Below are 18,074 nucleotides of genomic sequence, written 5' to 3'. Positions count from 1 at the left end.
AATACATGCATCGTTGTACAAATTGGATTGTGGATATAACTCTCATTCCTCATTTTCGCTGCGTGAAATGGGGGTTTGTGAAAATCACTTTGCGGCTCAGCCTCTAAGCCAATGAAAACTGCTGGAGCCAAAATGATAAGCCAATGAACGACCTCCAAAGTAAAATCATCAGGAAGTTTAAACTGTGTACAATCAATTCATCTCCATAACCGTCTTGGTACGTTCAGGCACGAACGCTGATTTCTAATTTAAACCTTAAACTAGAACAGATCTAATAAGCCTGATGAATGTTCCTGCAGGAACGTCTCATGTTTGGTCAGTATATCGTTTATGACAGCTCATTCTACACTGGTGCAGAAGACTGCAGAGCTACAGTTCAGATCAATTTATTTGTCTTCTGAGCCAGATGCAGTTTTTCCCCCTCTAAGTCATGGACTTTAGGCGTGTTTTTGGTATTCAATCGCCCATCAGTCATTTAACTCAATCGCTCTTTAAGGTGTGTGAAAAGGGAGAACGAGAAAGCGGGAAAAAAGGAAAATTGTCTGGAGACGAGCTTCGAGTCCGGGGACCGTTTAAATGAGACGGACAGATTTCATCTGTCACTTCCTCGTTGACGGCCAATCACAACACACCTGGGCTCCTATCACATCTCTCCCTCCAATGCTTCACAGCGGTGCAGAAATTGAGTGTCAGTTTAATCTCGGCCAGCGAATGTAACTCGTCCATCATCGTTCAAGCTCTCCTCGCTCTCTCTCATCCCTCTCTCTGTCTCTCTCTCTCTCTCTCTCCTTTGCTCTCTCTTTCTCCTCACCCCCCCACTTCCCCATTCGCCCTAACTCTCTCCCACAAACATTTTCTCTCCCACCCCCACTCACTCTCTCATCCCTCCCTCTCTCTCTCTGTCTCTCATCCCCCTGTCTCTCTAACTCTCTCTGTCATGCTCCCCCTGTCTCCCTCCCTCTATCGCTCATCAGTCTCCCTCTCCTCCCTCACTCTCCCCACCGACCCCCCCTCCCCCACCTCTTTCCGTCCTCCCTCTAACACCCCCATGTCCTACCTTCCTCTCTCCCTCCATTTCAGCCCCCTTCCTCCCCTCTCTTATCCTGCCCATTCCTCCTGGCCTGTCTCTAACATCCCTCCCTCTAGGGAGGGGATGAGTCGCAGTGCTCATGTTGGGAGACGGACGGCTTCATTGCTCACCTGCGTCATCGCTCGCCTCAGCGGCCGTGTTGCCCAGCTCCACGTCCAGGTCGATCCCCACCACGCCGTTGTAGCCGTGGAGACGAGGGACTGGAGACAGGGGGGAGAGAGACAGAAAGAGAGAGAGAGGAAGAGAGTGGAGAGAGAGAGAGAGTGGAGAGAAAATGAGTAGGGAAAGGAGAGGGAGGAGAGAGAGAGAGAGAGAGAGAGAGAGAGAGAGAGAGAGGGAGAGAGTGGAGAGAGAGAGAGACAGAGAGAGAGAGGGAGAGAGGGAGAGAGAGGAGGCAGAAAGGAAGTACTGTCAGGATCTTCATTAACCTGTCAGCAGATGTTCACACCTTGACTTCAACTACTTGGTGAATATCTGTTCTTTCAGTGTCTGTGTGTGTGTCTGTGTGTGTCTGTGTGTGTGTCTGTGTGTGTGTCTGTGTGTGTCTGTGTGTGTCTGTCTGTGTGTGTGTCTGTGTGTGTCTGTGTGTCTGTGTCTGTGTGTGTGTCTGTGTGTGTGTCTGTGTGTGTCTGTGTGTGTCTGTGTGTGTGTCTGTGTGTGTCTGTGTGTGTGTCTGTGTATTTCAGATCTGAAAGGGACAACATGCGTTCACACATCCATGTGTTCACACACACAGGCAGACACACAGACACACACACAGACACACACAGGCAGACAGACTCAGACTACTGGAATAGCCCAGCTCATGTGATGAGACTGTGGTTACACTGCCCCAAAATACTGTACACCCCCCCTCCCCCAAAGGTCAAGGGTCAACTAGCTTCTGGTTAGAGGATCTTTGTGTGGTTCGTCTACACTAAGGCCGTTTCTGTGGAAACGCCACTAATTGTAAACCGTAGTGTGTATTGTTTCCCATATAGAAACGTACATGCAGTGGCCAGAAGTCACAAGTTCGTACATGTCCTTTCCCACAACGACAATCAAACAGGTGTCAGCCTCCCAAGATGTCTTAGACTCTCCATAAACACACTGATGTGCAAACATCACCCCCCAACCCCAACATGAGCCCTTCCAGTCTGCTCAGTTCACCTCTGGACTGGGCCATACCATCTGGCATACCACCAAGTGGGGGGATGTTGACACAGGACTGCCCCGGTCAGACACCAGGAACCTGCAGCAATGCTAAACATTTAGGTCATAGGGGGCAGTGTGTGTGAGTGTGGTGTGTGTTTGTGTGTGTGTATAAAACAGACTTTTAACAGACCTGGAATTAGCTGAGACACTCGAACCTCCCCTCTCAGACACGCTAACCTCCCCTCAGACACGCTAACCTCCCCTCTCAGACACGCTAACCTCCCCTCAGACACGCTAACCTCCCCTCAGACACGCTAACCTCCCCTCAGACACGCTAACCTCCCCTCAGACACGCTAACCTCCACTCTCAGACACGCTAGCCTCCCCTCTCAGACACGCTTACCTCTCCTCTCAGACACGCTTACCTCCCCTCTCAGACACGCTAACCTCCCCTCTCAGACACGCTAACCTCCCCTCTCAGACACGCTAACCTCCCCTCAGACACGCTAACCTCCCCTCTCAGACATGCTGACCTTCCCTCTCAGACACGCTAACCTCCCCTCTCAGACACGCTAACCTCCCCTCTCAGACACGCTAACCTCCCCTCTCAGACACGCTAACCTCCCCTCTCAGACACGCTAACCTCCCCTCTCAGACACGCTAACCTCCCCTCTCAGACACGCTAACCTCCCCTCTCAGACACGCTAACCTCCCCTCTCAGACACGCTAACCTCGCCGTCCTCGCAGCCCAACACAGGTGTCCTGCCAGCCGTGTTTAGCCAGCTGCAGCTGGTGACACACAGTGACAAATAGCCCTCATTCGTCCAGCTTATCTCTCAGTGAAAGTCGTAGAAAGTCACCCTGTCTTGGATGACAGCCACAGGTTGCCTTTAAGTACACAATTTGCGTTTGCTAATTGTGCCATTAGCAATGTCAAACAGTCTTTTTTTGTTTGGTGGGCATTTACATGGCAGATTACCAAGGTACACAGTCAAGCTGGTTTACACTGCAAGAAGCCATTTTTTACGTTTAGCGTGTGGAATCATAGTAGTCTAGACAACCAGACTTTGTGTGTCTCGTTACTGGCCGCGTATCCTGTTACCTTAAAGAGTAAGACACTGTGTCTCAAGTATTTCATTTGAAGAATCAATCTGGTTCAGTCAACAGCTGAAATGAAAACCTCCATAAATCAGATTCCCCCTCCCTCTCTCTCTCTCTCTCTTCTCTCTCTCCATTTCTCTCGCCCTCCCTCTCTCTCTTGCCCTCTCTCTCCTTCTCTGACTTCCATCCTTTGACCTTGTCTTGTTCATTCCACCGCAAATATTTGGCTAGTCAATAAGGACCAAAGCTGCAGAGGCCCTCCTCTGCCAGCGAGACACATTCAGGTTGTTTTCTTCCTGATGTAGAATAAACCCAGCAGGCTTCTGTAGCCTACGAGTGACTGCAGTAACCCATGGAATGGACCCCCCCCCCCCCCCCACACACACACACACACACACACACACCAGGGGCGTAGCCTGGGTAGGCACAGGCCTACCCAATTTGTTCTAAGGCCTACCCAAAAACGAAAAATTATGCACTGGGTGCACATCACATAAAAAAATTAAAAATAAATGAAAAGATGCCTATCCATATTTTTCTAGATCTACCCAAAAATATTATTCTGGCTACACCCCTGACACACACACACACACACACACACACATAGAAAACACAAAATACCTAGAAGAAAATGGAAGGCCCCTGAGAATACAGACCAAGTCTTTCAGGGGGTCTGCCATTCCAGGTGTTTTGGGGCACACTAATCTATGCCAATTTAACGACTTTGTCACTACATTAAGCAACTTTTCATCTTCCCCAACTAAATCTTATCTAGCGATTAGATTCCGCTACTTTCGCAATCTTAGTGTAGCAGTAAATGACGTCACGTTGGTCTTTCTTTAGTGTTCTAGCGTTCCCAGTGTTTATAGAAGCTGCTAGATCTAGGATTGTACTTAGATCTACAGATCTAAAGGCAACACTGTTGTGGCTTGAAGCCTTGTTTAAGACCTGGATTCAAAACAAGGTGGCAGTTTCAACCAACTTCATTTAACTAATCCAAGACCCGTGATTGATTGGACGTCCATGCCTGAAAGCAGGTGCCAGAAAACCTCTGCAGGTCTTTGATCTTTGATGTCTTTGATCTTAAACTCGGGACGTATTCCTTGAGATGTGGTAGCGCTAACTTTCTCCCTCTGAAACTCACCCTGGCCTGCACTATTACCATGACTGACGCAAAGGGAGGGCAGAATTATGAACTAATAATTAAACAAAGTCAACTAGCCTAATCAAAGTGATTTTGCAAAAATAATTCTGGTCCAGCACTGCCACACTTGAGCTAAATCAGTATTTCTGTGCCAGCCTCTCCTTGTATCAAATCCTAATCCGACTGAAGTATCCTCAACACTCTCAATGTTCAGAACATCTTTGACACATCTCTGATCTCACACTCCGGGATGGGAGAGAGATATTAGATAGATCTCATCTTCAAGTAATGCACCCCGACATTGTCGTTATCTTTTCTTCTTTTTGTATCTTTTTCTTCCTCCCCCTTCTGTCTCTTCTCTAATTACCAGCCATCGTCTGACAGAGAGCAGAGCAATATCTCACCTCCTCAGACACCCCAGGTGCTGTTTCATCTCAGTGTCCTATCGCTAGTCTGAAGGCAGCGTTGTTGCTTTTAATCAACACTCGTCGAAGCGAAGCGACAAGGCACTTTCATCGTTATCCGTTGAGTACAGATATCTAAAGGGCCGATGTACCAGCACGTAAAGCTCGAACCGAAATCCAGTTTCCAGCCAGACGTTGGTCATTGATGATGCGTTATTTACACGACACTTGACCGAATGTCGATAACGACCCAAGAGTCGCTCGTCTCGCCCTATCATTCTACCCCGAAGGTTACTTTAATCAATGTCAGGATTCAGTTCTCTAATGCCTCAACTCGAAGACCCTGCAGTGTTAACTAAATGCTTTTTCTAGCCTCGGTTATCAGGCCTTACATCAGGGGCGATTCTCGGATCAGACCTTGAGGGGTGCTCAGCCCCCAATGAGAATGTGACATGAATACAGTGCCTTGCTAAAGTGCTAAACCCCCTTGCTAATAACAAGCATGCAAACAGGTCAGGGTTGAAAAAGGTGAAAAGGATACGGCGAACCCCCCGACCCTCTAGGGTGTAGAGGAAGAAGAAAATGTATTACATTTTTAAGTTAAACTCATGAATCTGGTGCAAAATTAAGAAGCTAGATCTATGTAGAATCTGTGCTCCTGTAAACAATGTCATGTTCTTTTAACCATAAAGACATTTTTTGTATAGCATACATCATAAAAAACTATAAAAACAAACAGGATTACCTGTGTTGAACTACTTTAAAAAGCAAAAAAAAAGGGTCTACAATTACCACTGCCTCACATTGCCCTATATTGATTGACTTTTATATATGTAGCAGGCTATCCTTGTCTATAGGCTACGTCACTATGAGGTTAAATAAATGCTTCTTCACCCAAATGGCATTACGTTTGTTCCTGCTTTTCTGTACCTCATTAACATGCACAGAGGTTTCACCAAGTGCGATGGAGTGTTCTGGGAAACAATGCTAATATTATGTACGTTTGAGATGGGTTGAACGTTATCATGCAACTTCCTTGTTAAGATACATTACTCACAGAAATCATATGTTGTGGAGAAAAATACAAAGTAGAAGCTAATGTGTTTTCTCTACAAACAGAAATATTCAATCATGATACTTTGAATCAACATGGTTTGGCAGCCTAACCCTTTTGAAATATATATGACGTATGACCGTGTCCTGCGATGGTTAGGGTTCTTACTGTGTACGTCTCCTCTCTGCTTGGTGACCTCCTTCTGGATGCTGTTGTCCACGGGCGTGGCCTGGGGGCGGGGCGGAGGCGGGGGTCTGGTGGGGGGCGGGGGCGCCTTGTGGGTGGGGGGGGGCGGGGGGGTCAGTGGGGGCCACCTGGGGGGCCCGTATGGCTTGAGGGTGGGTCTCTTCGTGGGGACTGCCGGTTTCCGCGGAGACGGGGTTATCCTCTTTGGGGGTGGGGTTATCCTCTTCGGGGGCGGGGTTATCTTCTTTGGGGGCGGGGTTGGGGGGGTGGGCGTGGTCGTGGCGATTCTCCTGGCAGTGACCCCCGTCCGGACTGTGGTGGTTAAGGTGGTCCTTTTGCGGTCGGAATCTGGGATGTGGTTGTGGTGGTTGGGTGGGGGCTGGCCTGGTCTGGGAGGGTCGATCACTACCTTGGGGATGGCTGGAACAACAACAGACAAATGAAACAGACAGCGTGAGAAACACACTCAGGGGATGAAAACACTTTTTCAAACGTCGACAAGGCACAGAAAGAGCACTTGTATCTGTGTGACCTTTCCCACTTCAAGGGCTTCTTTTATTCACAAAAGGATGCACTTGAGGACTTAAGGGTGTGCTTTGGTATTCAGATTAAATTAATTTTAATACTCTTTTGATTGGACATTGTTCTGCTCATATGAAGTTATTGGGAGAATGGGAGAGTCTTGTGGAAGGTTGGAGAGAGGTCATGATGAACGTATTAATATTCATCAAGAGGGTCGTCTTTCAGGATGGCTTTAGATGACCTCAGCATCAAATGCATCAATAACAGCCTTTAATCTTAATACACGCACACAACCGAATACACAACCACACACACACAACTTGCACACATCCAAACACACACACACACAAACACACTCGCACAAACTCACACAAGCCCATTTGTAAAAGCAACCTTCCTCCAGTTAACATAAACCCATCAGGTTTCACACAGCCCTGTCGTTCTGTGTGTTCCTGCTCCAGACCCTGCTATTCTCTCTGTGAGTCTTTGCCACAAGGCTTCATCCAGCCTCAAGGCTGCAGCTATGAGTGTGTGTGTGTATGTGTGTCTGTGTGTGTGTGTGTGTGTCCATGTACAGACTAATTCTCCACCACATTTCCCTTCCTGCTGATTCCTTCGTTCCAGTGTGATGTCATCAAAGCGAGACCAGGGCCATTGTTCTCTCTCAACATTCCTCAGGCTCAGGGCACAGGCAGTCAAGCAGGAGGAGGAGGGAGGGGTTATGAGGAGGAGGGGGCAAAGATGGAGGGAGGAGAGAAGGTGGAGGATGAGGAGATTGGGAGGGAGGGAGGGAGGGAGGGAGGGAGGGAGGGAGGGAGGGAGGGAGGGAGGGAGGGAGGGAGGGAGGGAGGGGAAAAAGAGGGGCTGGGCGGTCGAGCAAGGTGTAGGAACTCAAGTCAGTTCATCCTAAGGTTCCAGGGGACTTTGATATTGGATACACAGCCAGGGTATCAGGTTGGTTAGCAGTCTGTGTCACCCTGCTGACAGGCAACAAGAGCTGGGGGCACGGACAAGCCTCTGGAAGGGGGGGGGCTCTAGGGGGGGGGAGGGCTCTGGAGGGGGGGGGGGGGCTCTGGAGGGGGGGCTCTGGAGGGGGGGGGCTCTGGAGGGGGGGGCTCTGGGGAGGGGGGGCTCTGGAGGGGGGGGCTCTGGAGGGGGGGGGGGGCTCTGGAGGGGGGGCTCTGGAGGGGGGGGGGCTCTGGGGAGGGGGGGCTCTGGGGAGGGGGGGCTCTGGAGGGGGGGGGGGCTCTGCCAACACACACTGTTCAACAAGTTTATCATCTGTGCTCTCCTGTCTCTGCTCCCCACCATTCAGCTTGTGTGTGTTTAGGTTACAGCCCTCTAGGGGAAATTAAGGGAAAAAGAGTTTCACTCTTTAGCTGTGGTGTGTTTTTTTTTTTTTTTTTACAGCTGTGCGTTGCCTAGCGACCAGGGGACTCACCTCACAGTGAAACCAAATACTGAGGCCCTCTGGGGCCAAACCAGGAGAGAGAGAGAGAGAGAGAGAGAGAGAGAGAGAGAGAGAGAGAGAGAGAGAGAGAGAGAGAGAGAGAGAGAGAATGAGAGAGAGAGAGAGAGAGAGAGAGAGAGAGAGAGAAACAAGATCTGGATGTCTGAAATCATTAGACTCCTTTTCAGATATGTTTTGTCGGTGGTTTTTAAAAGGTAAAAAATGTATAAGATGTCAAGATAGAGCCCCCCCCCCCTCCCTCCCCCAGCCCAGACGGAGGCTGATGAGGAGGTTAGACTAATCTGGGAGTGACTGACGGCTCTGACAATAACAGGAATTTCAACCCCTGCTCTTAACGGTTCTAAACCATTCCTCACCACAACACCCCCACCAACCCCTCTCTCGCTCTCGCTCTCGCTCTCGCTCTCCCCCTCTCTCTCCCTCTCTCTCCCCTCTCTCCCCTCTCTCCCTCTCTCTCACATGGTGTGTGTACATAGGTGTGTGTGGATGCACATAATTGCATGTGTGCAGATTGTGTTTGTGCACATTGCTGTTTGTGAGTGCATAGTGTGGGTGTGCAGTTTGTGCATGTGTGTGCAGGGTGTGTGTGTGTGTGTGCAGGGTGCGTGTGCTCACGTTTGCAGTCATGGCCCAGTCCCCTGTAGCCCTCTTTACACTTGCACTTGTAGGATCCTGGAGTGTTGAAGCAGGAGGCCTGACTGCTGCAGGGGCTGTGGTCTGCACACTCATCAACATCTGCAGGGAACGACACAACAGGACAGAGAGTCTGTGTGAGTGTGTGTGTGTGACAGAGAGGGACAGAAAGAGAGAGAGAGGGGGGGAGATGGAGAGGGAAAGAGAGAGAGAGCAAGAGAGAGAGAGAGAGAGAGAGAGAGAGAGAGAGAGAGAGAGAGAGAGAGAGAGAGAGAGAGAGAGAGAGAGGGGGGGAAAGAGAGAGAGAGAGACGGACAGAGACAGACAGACAGAGACAGAGAGAGAGAGAAACAGAGAGAGAGAGAAGTAGACAGACTGATGGATGGATAGATGGATCTATGGATGGATGAAAGAAAGACCTGTGGAGAACGTGGCCTACTCATACTCATGTCCCTCGTAAAATACAGCTCTGCCTCTCCTGCCTCTCCTGCCTCTCCTGCCTCTCCTGCTGTCCCCCAGCGAGGAGAGGGGAACAGAGACCTGTCTGACTGCCTCTCAGAATAACTGTCCTTTAGTAACCTTCCAGTCCTACATAGGAACCCATCAGAGTCAGCCATTACTGCTTGAAACTAGATCTATGGACCAAAATAAATGCTTTTTAAGACGTTTAATCCTGCCAATACTAGCTTTGTCTTTCTTCCAGTTCTGAAAACAGAGAGGGGTTTTTCTGCAGGTGAAACTGTTCTCTACACAGGCTTCTGATCAAGGCAACCGTGTGATCTATTTGATGAACATAAACATCTCACAAAAGGTTGAACTCTTATTCAAAGGATCGTGTTTTATCCTCCTGTGTGTTTTACCTGTAAAATAATTCACTCTCTAACCCTCTTACTCTCTCTCTCTTTCTTCAATTTTTTCCCCCCTAGTGAACTTTTTCTGGGAGTTTTTTCTTGTCTTCCTTGAGGGTTTAAATTGGTTAAGTGGAAGTTATATGTGGAGCCCTCTGTGACATTTCTTGTAAAAAGGGCTCTACAAATACATTTTGATATGATTCTCTCTATGTCTGTTCCTCTCCTCTCTCTCTATAACTCTCTCCTCCCCTCCACTACGTCAAAACAGCACCTGCGCTTCCTTCTGCTGACACAACGACCCAGCCACAACATTCCAGCCCCGCCCAGCGCCCTTTGACCTTCCGTCGGGTCTGGGTCTGGGCGGGTGTGCGAAGGAGGTCGTCACCTATGCACTGGTATTTCCCGTTGATGTACTGCAGGTCGAAGCCGTCGTGACACTTGCAGATGTAGCTCCCGAACGTGTTGAGGCACTTCCTGAAGCGGGGGCACACCGCCAGCCCGGCCGCACACTCGTCCACATCTGGAACGGACAATAAAGTTGGTTGAAACATCATTTGAATTTCACGGCAGCCCGGATAACCTTGCCGGAATAAATAGACGTCTGGAATGAACTAAGATTTTCGATGGTAAACCTGTGGGAATGACTCAAGGTAACCAAAACAAACCAGAGAAAACAAGAACAGTAGTTTCTTAATAATGTATTTTAATTATGTAGAAATTTAATCATTTTAATCAATTAATCATTCACATATTCTCATAATTGACAGAGAACCCATGTCTCTCTCTCTCCTCAACCTCTTCCCCCACTCTCCATCTCTCTCTCTCCATCTCCATCTCTCTCTCTCCTCCTCCCCCCCCTCTCCCTTAATTGGCTTTCCTGGTTGATATTCATAAAGCGAGCACTGAGATCATGTGTTGGACAGTGCTATGATCCAGGCTGCAGGCCTGACTGCAGGAGGCCTCTGTGCGGCACGTGGACACGCATACATTGACAGGACGGTATTCTCAGCCACGCAGGACAAACCCAGCACGCCGTCGTGTTCTGGATCAGGATAATAGAGTTCAACAGGATTGCCCACCTGCTCAGAATCTTTCCACGTCCAGAATCCAACCTTAAGGCGTCAGATATGGAGGAGCACGGCAGTATATGATGAGGCGTCGATTGTGTGATACAAGTTTCTAGAAACAAAATCCCTCGGTTGTCTTGATTTTATCAACCCAGCCTGGAAAATTTCATTTTATTTAATCACTTCCTGGTCTCACTTCCTGGTCTCACTTCCTGGTCTCACTTCCCGGTCTCACTTCCCGGTCTCACTTCCCGGTCTCACTTCCCGGTCTCACTTCCCGGTCTCACTTCCCGGTCTCACTTCCCGGTCTCACTTCCCGGTCTCACTTCCTGGTCATCAGTTTTTTCCCCCTTTTTTGTTGGTTTCTTTTGGTTGTCTTTAAAATAAATGTTACTTGCCAAACCCGTCTTGAGGAATGGTTTATTTGTATTTTTGTCGGACTGTGAAATGAAATATGATGCTGTCTCGCACTCGCACATACAAACTTCCGGAAGCATTCGCAAACAATGGAGGCGCACAGTGGTGACAGCAGCCCTCCTGTCATCCATCAGACTGGTTTGTTTACTCCATCGCGGTTTTTCTGCCCTCAATATGAGTTTCCACCGACCAGGTGTCAGACAGAATGACAGACGAGCGAGGGTCCTGAACTCCTTCTTGATAAAGTTCTACAATGACTTGTGTGTCTTTCCGGATACGACCAGAAAGATAAGTCATTCTAGAACCCTCCGGGACACTGTTGCAGCTGTTGAACGCAAGCTTTCCATTCCACCCCATTTACAGACACCTTCCTTCCCAATCTTCTCTTCTTTTTCGAGAGGTCAAAAAGGTCTCTTGAAATATTTGCAAAGTTGTTTTAACACCTGTGGTGCTACAAACCCCCTTTCTATTCCTCCCTCTCTGTCTCCTCTCTCTCACTCCCTCCCCCCTCTCTCTGTCTCCTCTCTCTCACTCCCTCCCCCCTCTCTCTGTCTCCCTCTCTCTCACTCCCTCCCCCCTCTCTCTGTCTCCTCTCTCTCACTCCCTCCCCCCTCTCTCTGTCTCCCTCTCTCTCACTCCCTCCCCCCTCTCTCTGTCTCCCTCTCTCTCACTCCCTCCCCCTCTCTCTGTCTCCTCTCTCTCACTCCCTCCCCCCTCTCTCTGTCTCCTCTCTCTCACTCCCTCCCCCCTCTCTATGTCTCCTCTCTCTCACTCCCTCCCCCTCTCTCTGTCTCCTCTCTCTCACTCCCTCCCCCCTCTCTCTGTCTCCTCTCTCTCCCTTCCTATCTTTCTTCCCCCCTCATTCTTTCTCTGTCAGCAAGCTCAATGATGATTGATGACGGCCGTGTTTAGAAATGTCCAGCTGTGGAGGCAGGGGAGGGGTGGGCAGGGATGAGGGGGGAGGGATAAGGGGGAGGTGTGGGGAGGGATGAGGGGGGAGGGATAAGGGGGAGGGATGAGGGGGAGGATGAGGGGGGAGGGATGAGGGGGGAGGGATAAGGGGGAGGGGTGGGGAGGGATGAGGGGGGAGGGATGAGGGGGGAGGGATGAGGGGGGAGGGATGAGGGGGAGGGATGAGGGGGAGGGATGAGGGGGGAGGGATGAGTGGGGGGGGATGAGGGGGAGGGATGAGGGGGAGGGATAAGGGGGGAGGGATGAGGGGGAGGGATGAGGGGGGAGGGATGAGGGGGAGGATGAGGGGGAGGGATGAGGGGGAGGGATGAGGGGGACGGTGAGGGGGGAGGGATGAGGGGGACGGTGAGGGGGAGGAGGCCCTTCCCACATTAACCAGAATTCAGGGACAGAAAACAATGTGTGTTTAAAGCTGACACGAGTTAACTACCACAATCAGTCCCTCTTAGTCCCTCTTAGTCCCTCTGTATCCTTCTGTGTCTGGGCTTCACTCAGCTAAGAAGGAGGGAAGGATGCAGAGAGAGAAATGTAGGGGAAGAGAGAGAGGGCAGGGAGAGGAGGGGGAGGGGACTGAGAGGGCAGGGAGAGGAGGGGAGGAAAAAGAGAGATATACAGTATAGGTTTAGAAAGAGGAGAGGAAGGTTTCAGTTTGGTTGAATGAGAGTTAATTCACCTTCATTAAGAAAGGCCATTATGCAGTTTCCATGTCCTAAAAATGTAATTAGCGACTCGGAGAGAAAGAGATGGAGAGAGATAGGCCGCAGGTTGGTTGTCAAGGACAACCTGAAAGCCAGTGGCCTCACATGCACACACGAACGTTCAATGAGAACAAGTGTACTGCGTTAAACAGCCCTTTTTGGAAACAAAAAGCTTAGCTCAAGGGGATTTATTTGAAAGTCTTGTCTTTTTTTTTTCTTTCGTTCACCAGCACATTTTTTCACCCTGTGTATGAGATAAAAAGCCATTTGATCTCAAGTCAGAGAAATCAGAGGCCGACAACCCAGAAAACTCCCACAATGCTTTGCTCTACAATGGCAGCTGACACAGAGTTAATGAGAGAGAGAGATAGAGAGAGAGAGATAGAGAGAGAGAGAGAGAGAGAGATAGGGAAAGGGGGGCAGAGAGAGATGGAGAGAGACAAGGAGAGGGAGAGAAGGAGGGAGAAAGGAATGACATTCAGACAGACAAAAGAGAGAGAGTAAAGGAGAAAGGCAGAGAAAGAAATAAAATGCTGGCCTCACCGGATAATTCATTTTCGAGGAATGAAGTAAAAACAAGTTTAGATCATCCAGACCTTTCTGTGTCCAAGCGAGGTGGGGATCGCTATTAAGATGACGCGCTAAAGTATATTTAAACTACAATTATGACTCGTTATTAATAATGATTATGATGTTTTAACGATGCACTTACAGTTGAATATTTACACTATGAACAAGCCAGGGCAGCTGTGCTGGTTATAACTGGACAATTATTGCAGCATGACATAATTTTACTTGAACAACGAACAAACAGTGAATGAATGAATGGCTGAAGGCAAACCTACCCACACACGTGCGTCCGTCTGGGGCCAGCTGGAGTCCTGGAGAGGGGCACTGACACCTCACCTCTCCCTTCAGAACCTCACAACCATACTGGCAGTTAGCCATGCCACACGTCCTGGTGTCTGGGGGGAGAGAGACTGGGTTATTGCTGTGTCACACACACACACACACACATCATTCATACGTGGACACGCACACATAGCCTACAGTGTGGGTGTAAATCTATATGGCCACAGACACAGTCAGGAGGTTGTGATCTCTTCAGAGTCCATCTCTCTCTGGGATCTCTTCAGATATTAGCCAGTCGGGCTCAGGCATCTGGACAGCACATAACCTCGCTTTATTAGATTTATATCCCTACCCCTCCCTCCCTCTCGCGCCAACCCTCCACCCTCCCTCCCTGCTCCCTCCCTCTCTCTCTCTCTCTCCTCCCTCTCCTCTCTTGTCCCTCTCTTCTCCCTCCTTCCTTCCCTCCCTCCCTCTCTCTCTCTCCTCCCTCCTCCCTCTCTTGTCCCTCTCTTCTCCCTCCCTCCATCCTCCCATCCTCTCTTCTCCCTCTCTGCTCCCACCCTCCCTCTCTCCTCTCCCTCCCTACTCCCTTCCCCTCTCCCTCCCTGCTCCCTCCCTCTCTCCTCTCCCTCCCTCCTCCTCTCTCCTCTCCCTCCCTACTCCCTTCCTCTCTCCCTCCCTCCTCCCTATATCAAAAAGATATTTTTCGAAATATCAAAAAGAGAGTGAGAATGTGTGAGAGAGAGAAAGACAGAGAAAAAGAAAAAGAGAGAAAAAGATGAAGAAGAGAGAGAGAGAGAGAGAGACAGGGCTAGTCTAGTCAGGGGGTCATTACCAGTTGTAGCAGGTACCTCTCAGTTTAAGCCCCTCTCATCAAGTCACACCCTGTTACTCTGAGATGTGACCTCCTGATAGGATTGTGTTAGAGAGGTGTGGGAAGGAGGAGGGGGAGGAGGGGGAGGAGGAGGGGGAGGAGGGGGGGAGGGGGAGGAGGAGGGGGAGGGGGGGAGGAGGAGGAGGAGGGGGAGGAGGAGGGGGAGGGGGGGAGAGGAGGAGGGGGAGGCTTGTCCTGTAGAGATGCAGGCTGCTCAAACACAGATGGACAAGCAGTGGCAGGATTTAAGAGGGAGGGAGGGAGAGGGAAAGAGAGAGGGAAAGAGAGAGGGAAAGAGAGAGGGAAAGAGAGAGGAAGAGGGAAAGAAAGAGGGAAAGAGAGAGGGAAAGAGAGAGGGAAAGAGAGAGGGAAAGAGAGAGGAAGAGGGAACGAGAGAGGGAAAGAGAGAGGGAAAGAGAGAGGGAGAGGGAAAGAGAGAGGGAACGAGAGAGGGAAAGAGAGAGGGAGGTATCTGGATCCGCTCCAACACCTCAGGGTGATGGGTAATAAACGCTTTAAGATTACTCCCAGGGTCAAAGATCACATCGCTTTCATATTTTCCATTTGACGCATCTTCAGGGGGTTTTGAACCGCTGCAGGTGATGCCGACTCAAACGGGAGTTTCTCGTTTTGGGGTTGAAGCGTTCTATCTCGGGGGAACGGGATAAAAGAGAAGCTGGGGCCTTCGAATGAATATATTTGAATAATATATCGTTTCTGATTTGTGAATGTGTATTTATTAACACAGCAAGGAAACTCTGCCAAAAATGAAGACTTGAAACAGAGAGTAGAGAGGGGAGAGAGAGGAGAGAAGAGGGAGATAACTTAATGAATTGGAAAAGAGGAGGAGGCATCAACAACACAAAGGCAAAGAAAAGGGACAAAAAGCAATGAGAAAGAGATGAATGGTTGAGGAGAGAGTGACATAGACACACAATCTCTCTCTCTCTCTTTCTCTCTCTCTCTCTCTCTTTCTCTCTCTCTTTCTCTCTCTCTCTCTCTCTCTCTCTCTCGCTCTTCCTCTTCCTCTCTCTCTCATACACACACACTCTGTCTCTCTTACACACACAATCTCTCTCTCCCTCTCCCTCTCTCTCTCTCTCTCTCTCTCGCTCTTCCTCTCTCTCTCTCTCTCTCTATCTCTCTCATACACACACACTCTGTCTCTCTTACACACACAATCTCCCTCTCCCCCTCCCCCTCCCCCTCCCCCTCCCCCTCCCCCTCCCCCTCCCCCTCCCCCTCCCCCTCTCTCTCTATCTCTCTCTCTCTCTCTCTCTCTCTCTCTCTCTCTCTCACACACACACACACACACACACACACACACACACACACACACACACACACACACACACACACACACACACACACACACACACTCCCGGGAGGAGACTTACTTCCGCAGGTGCCGTCTGGCATCAGCATGTAGCCGTTGAGACAGTAACACTTGTAGCTGCCGAACGTGTTCATACACCTGTGTTTACAGGGGCGGGGCTTAACCCCACACTCATTCAGATCTGCAGGGAGGGAGGGGGAGAGGGAGGGAGGGAGAGAGGGGGAGGGAGGGAGGGAGGGGGAGAGGGAGGAAGAGGGAGGGAGGGAGGGGGAGGGAGGGAGGGGGAGAGGGAGGAAGAGGGAGGGAGGGAGGGGGAGGGAGGGAGGGGGAGAGGGAGGAAGAGGGAGGGAGGGAGGGAGGGGGAGAGGGAGGAAGAGGGAGGGAGGGAGGGGGAGGGAGGGAGGGAGGGGGAGAGGGAGGAAGAGGGAGGGAGGGAGGGGGAGGGAGGGAGGGAGGGGGAGAGGGAGGAAGAGGGAGGGAGGGAGGGGGAGGGAGGGAGGGAGGGGGAGAGGGAGGAAGAGGGAGGGAGGGAGGGAGGGAGGGAGGGGGAGAGGGGGAGAGGGAGGGGGAGGGGGAGGGGGAGGGGGAGGGGGAGGGGGAGGGGGAGGGGGAGGGGGAGGGGGAGGGGGAGGGGGAGGGGGAGGGGGAGGGGGAGGGGGAGGGGGAGGGGGAGGGAGGGAGGGAGGGAGGGAGGGGGAGGGGGAGAGGGAGAGAGAGAGAGGGAGGGAGGGAGGGGGACAGAGGGAAAGGAAAAGGGAGAGGGGGGGATGGATGGAGAGAGGGAAGGAAAGGGAGAGAAACAGAGGGATGGAGAAAGTGGAAGAAGGGTGTAGGGAGAAAGAGATTGGAACAGGTGAGAGGGATGGAAAGGGGTAAAGGGAGAGAAACAGAGGGAGAGAAAGAGGCCCATTGTCAGTGAGGGCAGGTGATTCTGAGGGTGGGTGTGTGTGTGGCCGGGGGTTAGAACTCCCAGACTCAAAAGGTGACAGTCAAATGACTCAAGGTCAAAGGTTACAGGGTCACGTCCCACCAACCCATGGGGGTGGATGTGTGTGTCATGTGATGTGTGTGTGTGTTAAGTGGTGTGTGCATGTGTGTTAAGTGGTGTGTGTGTGTGTGTGTGTGTGTCGAGGGAGTAGTTTCAGCTAAGTGCCTTCGGAAATGTTCATGTTCAGACAAGCTTCACACCAACAGAGAAAACACTAAACCTGTCAATGATATCTCTATAACATGTCTTCAACCTGTCTATAATCTCTTTATAACCTCACTATAGCCTCTCTATAACATGTCTTTAACCTGTCTATAATCTCTCTATAATATCTCTGTAACTTCTCTATAACCTCTCTATAACCTGTCTACATTATCTCTGTAACCTGTCCATAACCTGTCTATAACCTCTCTACAACCTGTCTATAATCTCTCAGAGGGGAGGAATTCTTGGATTGCCAGTCATACCAACTGCAACCTGACAGATGCTGTAGACTTAAATAGATGAATGACTGAAAAAGAGAGGGAGGAAGAGAGAGGGGGGGGAGGGAGGACATGAGGGTAGACTGCCAGTCGTACACTTGGCGCTGAAGTATTAATGGTGATTGGCCTGCTTGCTAAGGTCACGTCAGAGCTGTGATTGGTGGCTGGAGGGGGAGGGGGGTTGTGACTATAAAAAGGGTGGTGAAGAGAGGGGGGGGAAGTGCTGGTTAAATCCCCTAGAATTCCACTGGGCTTAAGTCATTTCCATGCCGTAAATTTGAACAGACTCTATTTTGCAGCCATGACAGTGTGGTTCTCTCATGTACAGAACGGCAGGCAGTCACAACAGAGAAACACAGCAACACTGTTCCTGGTTTCCTTCATTAACCTCTAAAGCTTTCAGAAGCTTTTTTAAAACTTTTAGAACAAACCCTACAGTTTAGGAACTGATGCCTGTCTTGGTGAGGAAATAATTGTGCCGCAATCGACATTGATGGAAAATGAAACTACATGTAATTTGAAGGTTTGTATTCTGACCTTCACCAACCATTGATATAATTATCAGTGACTGTCTGTGCGTCAGCACAATGACAAGGCTTCTTTTGTGAACCAATTTTGAGCAGAGTCAGTCTCTAATTGATCTGTTCAGTTTTCTTGTCAGTTGAAGGTAATTAATAATTGCTACTTGACAAACCGGCCATCTCAGCCTTCCTTGTCAAAACATAAATAGTCGGATTTGGAAGAGTCAGGCAAATTATAAATGGCAAGAAAGGAATCATAACTCCAGTATGGCTAGCT

The 18,074-nt window shown here is 50.1% G+C and overlaps 1 protein-coding gene across 3 annotated transcripts in view; it reads right to left on the bottom strand.

Moving 5' to 3' along the window:
* The window catches only part of npnta (nephronectin a), a 43,983-nt gene that overhangs the window by 2,225 nt on the left and 23,684 nt on the right, over positions 1-18,074 (bottom strand). For all 3 annotated transcript variants that reach the window (XM_084687037.1, XM_084687038.1, XM_084687039.1), the window contains 6 exons: positions 15,868-15,987; positions 13,590-13,709; positions 9,976-10,110; positions 8,722-8,841; positions 6,096-6,533; positions 1,201-1,290 (listed from right to left, as the gene is read on the bottom strand). In XM_084687037.1, coding sequence (XP_084543163.1) covers positions 1,201-1,290; positions 6,096-6,533; positions 8,722-8,841; positions 9,976-10,110; positions 13,590-13,709; positions 15,868-15,987 — 1,023 coding nt within the window. The remainder of the gene's footprint in view (positions 1-1,200; positions 1,291-6,095; positions 6,534-8,721; positions 8,842-9,975; positions 10,111-13,589; positions 13,710-15,867; positions 15,988-18,074) is intronic.

The sequence above is a fragment of the Hypomesus nipponensis genome, chromosome 22 (assembly GCF_054491055.1).
Source record: "Hypomesus nipponensis isolate SF chromosome 22, ASM5449105v1, whole genome shotgun sequence".
Taxonomy (NCBI): Eukaryota; Metazoa; Chordata; class Actinopteri; order Osmeriformes; family Osmeridae; genus Hypomesus; species Hypomesus nipponensis.
This window is presented reverse-complemented; position numbering and strand designations above follow the sequence as displayed.